Source organism: Gekko japonicus, unplaced genomic scaffold (genome assembly GCF_001447785.1).
Source record: "Gekko japonicus isolate JY-2015 unplaced genomic scaffold, Gekko_japonicus_V1.1 scaffold3103, whole genome shotgun sequence".
In the NCBI taxonomy this organism is placed as follows: Eukaryota; Metazoa; Chordata; class Lepidosauria; order Squamata; family Gekkonidae; genus Gekko; species Gekko japonicus.
Genome location: NW_015164294.1, coordinates 37,626 through 47,438, shown reverse-complemented (window position 1 = coordinate 47,438; position 9,813 = coordinate 37,626). Strand labels below are relative to the sequence as shown.

Below are 9,813 nucleotides of genomic sequence, written 5' to 3'. Positions count from 1 at the left end.
TCCCCCTCGCTCGCAGTTTTTAAGCAGCGGCTGGACAAGCCCTTGTCAGGGATGCTCTAGGCTAATCCTGCATTGAGCAGGGGGTTGGACTGGGTGGCCTGTGGGGCCCCTTCCAGCTCTGTGATTCTGTGATTCTATGATTCTTGGCTGAGCTGCCAAGAGGGACACTGTTTCAGGAGTCCTGGTCCTTGTGGGGTCCCTGAAGGCCAAGCAAACCACATGATTTGTTTTTGGGTCGTCTTGAGTTTAAGCCCGAGCAGGGTGGGAGTGAGAGGGTATCGTGGTCCAGGGTGGTGGTGGCGGCGTTAGCCCTCGGCAGGCTGTGGCTGTTGGCCGCGGAATGTCGATCAAGATGCACTTTGGCTCTACCTGTTTTTGTTGCATTTGGTGATGGCATCGGGGCTCCGCCCCTTTCTCTTCCCAGAACTGCAACGAGTGCTTCCAGTACAAGTACCAGCTCCGATCCCACATGAGCATCCACATCGGCCACAAGCAGTTCATGTGCCAGTGGTGCGGGAAGGACTTCAACATGAAGCAGTATTTCGATGAGCACATGAAAACCCATACAGGTGAGGGCCCTCTGCGAGATTCTGCCTCCCCCTCCTATCCATGAAACAGTCTTATTAACTTATTTGCGTTTCTGGCAGTGAGCCGTGTTGGCCTGCTGTAGAAGAGCTTGATTCGAGTCCCATAGCACCTTGGAGACCAACGAGATTTTCGGGGCAGGAGGTTTTGAGAGCCAACGCTCCCTTCGTCAGATACCAGTGGAGTGGAGGTTGAAGGGTTAAACCCTTTTCCCTGCACGGCTCTGAGACAAATTGAGGCTTCCCGGAGCTTTGATGCTTGAAAGCTCGTACTCCAAAAATCCTGGTGGTCTCTAAGGGGCTTGGATCTATTCTGTTCTACCGCAGACGAACATGGCTACCCTGTTAGCATCATGCACCACTCGCTGGTGAGCTAGACTTACTACACACAATGCGATACGATAATTATTAATTAGCAGCCTGATGTGGAGCTGCGGTGGCTCAAGGGGTTAAGACGCTGAACTGCAGGCTGTGGAAGGTCAGTAGTTCAGCAGTTCGAGACCCGAGTGTCCCGCATGACGGAGTGAGAAGACGGGGTGAGCTCCTGTCTCTAGTTCCAGCTCCTGCCAACCTAGCAGTTTGAAAGCACGAAATTGCAAATAGATAAATAGGTACCACTTCGGTGGGAAGGGAACAGCGTTCTGTGCGCCTTGGTGTTTAGTCATGCCGGCCACATGACCATGGAAACATCTTCAGACAGCGCTGGCTCTTCGGCTTTGAAACGGAGATGAGCACCGCAACCCTAGAGTCGGACTCGACTGGCTTTCGAGCAAGGGAACCTTTACCTTTTACCTTTTTATAGCCCTGACTAGCCTGATCACGTCAGAGCTCTGAAGCGAAACAGGGTCAGCTCTCATTGATACTTGAACGGGAGACCACCGAGGAAGTCCAAGGTTGCTATGCAGAGGCGGGCAATGGCAAACCCCCCTCCGATTGTCTATGCCTTGACCTGGACGGCCCAGGCAAGCTTGATTTCATCAGATCTCGGAAGCTAAGAAGAGAAGAAGAAGAGATTGGATTTATACCCCACCCTTCACTACCCAGAGGAGTCTCAGAGTGGCTTACAAACTCCTTTCCCTTCCCCTCCCCACAACAGACACCCTGGGAGGGAGTTGGGGCTGAAAGAGCTCTGACAGAAACGGCTCTGTTTCAAGAACAGCTCTGACAGAACAAGGGCTGGCCCAAGGTCATCCAGCAGGTGCAAGTGGAGGAGTGGGGAATCAAACCCGGTTCTCCCAGATTAGTCCATCCTTGGTTAATATTTGGATGGGAGACCACCAAGGAACACCAAGGTAGCTACACAAACCACCTCTGTTCCTCTCTCGCCTTGAAACCTTATAGGGGGTCACCATGAGTCGTTTGACATGATGGCTTTTAATTGTTTTTGTTACATTCCCTTTACATCATGAAGATGGGAACGAGCAAAACTCCCTCTACAACTACGTTGTAGGTATGTAGGGCTCTCTTTCAGCTCTGCTCCTGCAGAGTGCAGGGGGTTGGACTAGATGACCTGCAAGGACCCTTCCAACTCTAACATTCTATGATTCTATGATGAATCCCTCCGCAGGTGACAAAATGTGTCCTCTCGTGCTCTAATGTTGCCGTTCTCTGCGGGATGCGGCTTCCATATATAATTGTATCTATGCTACAAATAGCTTTCATTTAATGCAGAGTCTGTATAGCCTTGGAAAGAGCACGCCAGGCGCTGCATCTGTCCCTCTAGTCCAGGGGTGGCCAAACTTGTTCAATGTAAGAGCCAAATAGAATAAATGTTAGATGTCTGAGAGCTGCATTTTATTAACATCAAACGAGACTGCCAAAAATAAAAACAAAAGGGGTAGAAACAGATAGTGATATTTATTTGTCCAATGATATTTATTTGTTTGCTAATGATGATGAAGAAGAAGAGGAGATTGGATTTATACCCCGCCCTTCACTTGGAGTCTCAGAGCGGCTTACAAACTCCTCTCCCTTCCCCTCCCCACAACAGACACCCTGTGAGGTGGGTGGGGCTGAGAGAACTCTGACACAAACTGCTCTTTTTCAAGGACAGCTGTGCCAGAGCTTGTGACTGACCCAAGGTCATCCAGCAGGTGCAAGTGGAGGAGTGGGGAAATCAAACCCGGTTCTCCCAGATTAGAGTCCGCACACTTAACCACTACACCAAACTGATGTTTGTTTGTCTAAGAGAGAGAGAAAGAGAGAGAGTGGTGGAAAGAAAGAATGAAAGAGGTAGAAAGAGAGAAAGAGAGCGAAACAAAGAAAGCAAATAGATGGGGAAGAGAGGGAGGGGAAGGAAGGAAAAGAGGAAGGAAGGAAGGAAGGAAGGAAGGAAGGAAGGAAGGAAGGAAGGAAGGAAGGAAGAGGGAGGGAGGAAAGGAAGGAAGGAAGGAAGGGAAGGAAGGGAGGGAAGGAAGGAAGGAAGGGAGGGAAGGAAGGATGGAGGGAAAGGAAGGGAGGGAGGGAGGAAAGGAAGGGAAGGAAGGGAGGGAGGAAGGAAAGGAAAGGAAGGAAGGGAGAAAAAGAAAGGTGAAAAGAACACTGGTTGGGGAAGGGAAGACCGATCAGGGAGGCATGCCTCCCCTTTGCTTCCCCAGCCGCCCTGCCGGGAGGAGCCACACAATATGTGTGAAAGAGCCACAGTTTGTCCACCCCTGCTCTAGTCTAACCCATCTTGCGACTTCCCTGCCAGGTGAAAAGCCCTACATCTGTGAGATCTGCGGGAAGAGCTTCACCAGCCGCCCGAACATGAAGCGGCACCGCCGGACGCACACGGGAGAGAAGCCCTACCCTTGTGACGTTTGCGGCCAGCGCTTCCGGTTCTCCAACATGCTCAAGGCCCACAAGGAGAAGTGTTTCCGGGTCAGCAACTCCGTGGCCTCGGATCCCGTCAACAACAGCGACCCGAACTCCATCGGCTTCCCTGCTCCCCAGAGTGCCAACCCGGCTCACCTGGCCCCCAGCGGCCCGCTTCACCCCACGGCACACGCCCATGCGCTCCCTTTGCCGCTCATGCATGCCCAGAGCCTCCCCCCGCCTCCTCATTTACCGCCACCGCCTCCTCTCTTCCCAGCAAGCAGAGTGAACTTGAATCACTAGGAGTCTCCCCTTCTCGTCGGGCTCACGCATCAACTGTTCTGCGGTTCAGGAGACGGCCAGATGTCTCGGTCACGAACATCGTGGAGGGTTGCGGAGAAGGTTGAGTTGGGTTTGGGGGGGTCAACAGGCTTTGCCTTTAGTCTACAGTGTTGAAGGGATTGGGGTTCTTGGCCTGAGCCAGTAAGCCATCTTTGCTTCCCATTTTGCATATCATTGGAAAGAGATCTTCTGTTTTCCTTGCATGTGGAAGGGTGTAGACCAAACGCCACTTGCTCTGGAGGTCTAGGGATGCTCCGGGGTGGATTTTGCCAATGGTTATGATGCAAACAGTAATCCTCCCCTCCTTCTACCAACTCCTCACCTGTGGTATAGTGGGGAATGGGCTCGCGTCTCTCCTTTGGAACCTGGGCCAACAGTTCGGAAGGAGCAAACACGGCCCTCTCACACAATACAATACGAAACCTTTATTGGCATATAAAATCAGTAAGAGAAGAACTTCATCAAGCTAAAATTGCATCTGTAAATCTTAGAGCACACCAATATTAAGGCCCCGGTCACACGGAGTATTAGGCACGCTAGAGAGATGGAAGATTTTCCGGGCACAATCTCACCGCCACATCTGCGAAGCGTAGAGCTCCCGTGGCTCACCCGAGGCTTCACTCCGAAGATGTGCTGTAAAAAAACTAGTACCTCCGAGGTACTAGTTTCCGGAAACCGCGGGGCAAGGGCAGGCGTCAGATCACGTTTCCGATGTTAGCTCGTGGCATCCGGCGCCCGCCCATGTCCCGTCGCGAAAAGGGTTTTTTTTTTGTCAAATCTCCACGGGTGCGCAGAAGCACCCAAAGGCGCATGTGAACATTTGGGTTAAAAAAAACCAACACAACCCCCGCAGCGCCGCTTCTTTGCCGCGCCACAGGAGTGAGGTATGATCGGCACCTCCCCCCAACCACGGGACGAGTATCAGAATTGATCCTAGACCGTAAGGGCTTAATCGAAGATAGTCGGAGATGTGAATGGAAGGGGCCGCGTAGCAGAATATGATCTAAGGCAGTGATGGCGAACCTTTCAGAGACCGAGTGCCCAAACTGTGACCCAAAACCCACTTATTCATCGCAAAGTGCCAACACGGCAATTTAACCTGAATACTGAGGTTTTACTTTAGAAAAAACAACTCATACGTACTTTAGAAAAAAACAACTCATACGTTAACTTAAGAAGATCCAAACAAAGTAAGGAAAGCAATCCCAAATGCTTTCATCTACTTGAAATTATTTGGCAGAGAATTCGACACTTTAATGATGGTCTGGGCCGGGCTGGGGCGATGGCACGCGTGCCCACAGAGAGGGCTCCGAGTGCCACCTCTGGCACCCGTGCCATAGGTTCGCCACCAGTGATCTAAGGTATCGGGTTCTCTAAGTGAGCATTTGCAGATTCTGTCACATTTTGAAATGCCTCTATATCTACCTGAGACCCAGGATGAGGGGAAAACATTGAATCTGGCCAGCATACAGGCTCTCCATTGCAGCGGGATTACCAGATTAGAGAAGTATCGGGCCAGACTATTTGGTGCATATCTGAGGCCAAGGGAAACGGGGGGACAAGTGCCCCTGGCACCAGCCTGGATTGTTTGGGCTTCGATGTCCCAAATTCTTTTACGAATCGTCCGGTATATAAAGGTCTCATCTTGATTTTCCATGCTGTCCAGGTCGATGCCAATTGAGCGTATTTTAGACGTTATCGCCTGTGACCACTTGGATACATAGGGGTCCATAGTCAGGAGTGCAATAAGGCTATGCTGGGGGCACTAAGATGGATGTGGAGCCAATATTTCATCTTTCATCCATGCCCGCGAGTCTAACAGATGGAGACCCAGCTCAGCACAGAGAGAATAATAGGTAGCAGAGTTAGGTAGTCCAAGAATGCGTCGCAGGAAGATTGCGTCAATTCGGTCAATCTCTTTGTTAAAACTCTGAATCCTTGGGTGGAAATGGGTTGACCCGCTGGTCTATTCCCACGAAGCAGGGTATGACAATGGGGATGGCGAGAAAGAGGTACAATGGGGCAGGTAGAGAAAGAGGCACTTTTCTCCCTTTCTCACGATACAAGAACTCCTTGCGGGCACTCCATGAAATCGCTGAGCGGTCGGGTTAGAACGGATAAAAGGAAGTACTTCACTGAAAGAGTGATTGACACATGGAATTCACTGCCACAGGAGGTGGTGGCGGCTACAAGCATGGACGACTTCAAGAGGGAAGTAGATAAGCATATGGAGCAGAGGTCCATCAGTGGCTATTAGCCACAAGGTATAGATAGGGACTCTAGGGCAAGTGATGCTCTGTCTTCTTGGTGCTTGGGGGGGTCAACAGTGAGAGGGCTTCTAATGTCCTGGCCCCACTGGTGGACCTCCTGATGGGCCCTGGTATTTTTGGGCCACTGTGTGACAGAGTGTTGGACTAGATGGGCCCTTGGCTTGATCCAACATCGGGGTCTCTTATGTTCTTATGGCGAAGCCAAGATTGGTGGAATGTTGAATGCATGGGTTCTCCACCAGAGCTTCTTATCTCCTCACTTTCCCTATCTCGATGTCATCAGTCACTTGGTGAGACTTCTTGCTGCTCTCTCCCTGCATTATGAGCAGCCCCTTCCTTCTTGCGTAGTGGGAGAGGTGAGGATAAAACTGGTTGATCCAGGAAATGGTACCAGCGAAGCACTTTTGGCTTCCTCTCGGTCCCCTAGTCCCCTTCTCATTCACATGTATATAGAACCCGGGTCTCGTTTCCCCAGTTCTGTGTTGATTCCAGTCACATACTTTCTGGGTGGGTCTCTAGAGCATTGAGTGCATTCACTATCTGGACTTGGTCTACATCCTTCTTGGGTCCCCGTATGGAGACATTGTTCTTCAGCGGGACACCGCACAACAAAGCAAACTCATACACAAATGAACTCACCCAAGTTCTCTTCCGGCAGAAGCGGCGGAGCTTGGGAAGGAAGTCCGGCCTTTTTTGGGGGGGGTGATATTAAGAATTTATTATTTTAACTTTTTTGCACTTTATTAATCCATCGTGATAACTCTTCCTGGATAGGCTAATTGCAAGTCTGTTGACGGTTAAAGAAACTTCTGGGTGCAATGTCAGTCTCTCAGTGTTCCGCCGCTGCCACGCAAGTTACATTCGTTGCAAAAACACCTCCCCTGCACAGGTCGCCCCCTGAAATGGATGAAGCTTCGGCCCTGGAAGAGCACTGATGGCTTTGCCCCTGTTACCTTCCTGAACCTGTTTGCACAAAGAAGTCCACGGTCAACGTCAGAGTTGTGTCGGATGTCTTATTCTGGGGTTCCTCGTTCCGGCCTTCCCTCAAGTCCAAAACCCGAAGAAATTTTTCCAGTTAAGAATTGCCTCTCTATGTATGGGGGGGTTTGTGTGTGTGTGTGTGAATCTGTACTAATGCAGGGCTGGCCCCTGGAACAACAGCCATAACTTGTGAACAAACGCGAAAGGTGCGATGAGGTTGTGGCTCAGACAAACAGAAAAGTCAAGATAGTGCAATAATCAGGAGGCCGAGACACAAGCCGCAGTCCGAACTCTTTGGGAGGAAGCGTTGAGGGGTTCAGCCCTCTGGATTGGAGACTTTTCTGTAGGACTGTACCTGACAAACTCTTCCAAGAGACTACGCCGAGGTCGTTAAAGCTGGGGAGGAGGGGTGGTGTTCATCCTGCCCCAACATTTCAGTAGCATGTAATGATTTGGAAGAAGAAAAAGGAGAGGGGGAGGTACGCAGCTCTTCACATGCCTCAAATGAATTTTCTTAATGCTCGACAGTGGGCCGTGTGTCACTTCTCTGGCGTTTGGCATCTATGACCCACCTCTGCGGAGAAGGAAAAGAAAAGCGAGTATCGGTGACTTTCTTTTAAGCGTGAACAAAAATTGCAATGAAGCACTTTATTCTGTATACTGGGGGGTGGTTGGGGGCAGAAGCAGGTGGGTGGACTGTTGTCCTTACCCATTTTTTCCCAGCAGCCTCTTCAGAAATATCCGAGGAAATATACTACGACTTTTCGTTTTAACCGTCACGTATAATCCGCATAATGTTTTACTCCTAACGCGCGAGGGAAGCATCGCTGCATCATAAATAATTGAGGCGAGCTTTGTATTTCTCTGGTATGCCTTTCAGATCGAGAGGGAGTGCCGGCTTCCGTGTCAGCAGCTGCATTTCTTTCGGTGGGGAATGTTCATTTTTAATCCCTTCCTCCAAGGGGGGCGCTGCATATTCCAGGGGAAAAGATGGGGCTCCCAGTTTGTCTTTGCTACATAATGTGAGGCAGAGGGGGACAAGTTCAAGTGAGAATTTACAAGTCTTCTTGTTTCTCAAGCACTAATTCTCCCCCCTGGTTTTTCCTTGGACGGCCCGAGTCAGAAATAAGCCCTATTATTGCGGTGAGGAGAAGGCTGTGAGGAGAATCTGCAGGAGTAGGGAGGGGGAACTGCCCCTTTGCTTACATATTGTCCCCTAAAAGAAATAATGCTGTCCTTCCATATTACCATTAACTCGATAACGATTCTTCTGTAGGGTTGCCAGTTCTGGGCTGGGGAATATCTAGAGGTTTTGGGGAGTTTTGGTATGGGAGGCACCTCAGCAGGTTATAATGCCATAGAGTCCACCTTCCGAAGCAGCCATTTTCTCTGGGGGAACTGATCTGTGTAAATTTGGAGATCAGTTGGAATTCTGGGAGATCTCCAGCCACCACCTGGAGACGAAAAATGAGAGGTCATGGGAGGAAGTGGAAATTCAAACACAACGTCTGTGACAAAAATAATGAAGAGTCAATAAATATATGCTCGCAAAAACATTTACTGTAGTAATTCTGTAGAAAATTCTCTTCTATAATACGCTCACACGCTAACAAATACTGCACAATGAAAACAATTCGTTTCACAATGATTGCTTTATCTGAGCGTGTAGCAATCACAACTCTTATCAATTCCTACTTATCAACTCTAGAAGGAAACATTCCGTGTTGATTCTCTAATATCAGAATTCACAAGTAGGAATCGATAAGAATTGTGATTGCTACACGCTCAGATAAAGCAATTATTGTGAAACGGATTGTTTACATTGCGCAGCATTCGTTGCGTGTGAGTGATAATAGAAGATAATTTTCTACAGAATTACTACAGTAAATGATTTTGCAAGCATATCTTTATTGACTCCTCGTTATTTCTGCCACGGATGTTGTGTTTGGATTTTCACCACCTGGAGACTGGCAACCCTAGGAAGATGGCATGGGCACAGGGATGTCCCGACTCTGCAAGAGGTGTGATCCTGCAGCCCTCCATCAGAACATGATCCAGTGTGGAACCTATCGCCCTTTGTGGCTGCTCGTAGGAAATCAGATAAAACTGCTCTGGATCCAAATCTTCTCAGTGCTGGCGCTGCACAGTGAGTCAAATTCTGAGCTACGAATTGGGAAGTTCCTGGTTGGAAACTCACTTCCACCATCAACTTGCTAGGAGTTCATACGCCAGCCACAGATCCTCCCTGTTCACCCACAAGATGCAGATCTACAACACAAGCCCATACACCCTTCGGTAGACTTGATCCTTTAGAAGGGATGAGGTAGACAGCCTCCCAGTCTCATTTCCCAAGCCTGAATTAGGAGCATTTCCCCCAGACCTGGGAAGCTGAAATTTAAGCACTTGTATACAAAAGTGCTGTATGAATATTAGTTGTTGTAGATTTTCCGGGCTGTATGGCCATAGTCTTGGCATTGTAGGACCTGATGTTTCGCCAACAGCTGTGACTGGCATCCTCAGAGGTATCACACAGAAAGATGGAGTACTCTCTGTGACAAAATACTCTGACAAAATGCTCTACATCTTACAACAGCACTACAGATAAGATTAGAATTTCAACAGCCAGTCCATATGCAAAAGAACCTTCTCAGGAACGCTCCTCCATTAGCATGTTCACAGCCTGGGGAACTCCTACAAGATAATGAGTCAGCCCTACCCCACCTTCCTGAGTAGATATAAATTGTCTGCCTACCATTTTTCTTCTCAGCTTGACACAGCGAGTACTCCATCTTTCTGTGTTATACCTCTGAGGATGCCAGTCACAGCTATTGCTGAAACGT

General features: G+C 49.3%; 1 protein-coding gene across 1 annotated transcript in view; it reads left to right on the top strand.

Annotated features, from left to right (window-relative positions):
- The window catches only part of ZBTB47 (zinc finger and BTB domain containing 47), a 53,487-nt gene extending 49,202 nt beyond the window's left edge, over positions 1-4,285 (top strand). The window contains exons 6-7 of the mRNA XM_015408791.1: positions 425-569; positions 3,277-4,285. Coding sequence (XP_015264277.1) covers positions 425-569; positions 3,277-3,683 — 552 coding nt within the window. The 3' untranslated portion in view covers positions 3,684-4,285. The remainder of the gene's footprint in view (positions 1-424; positions 570-3,276) is intronic.
- The last annotated feature ends 5,528 nt before the right edge of the window (positions 4,286-9,813 follow it).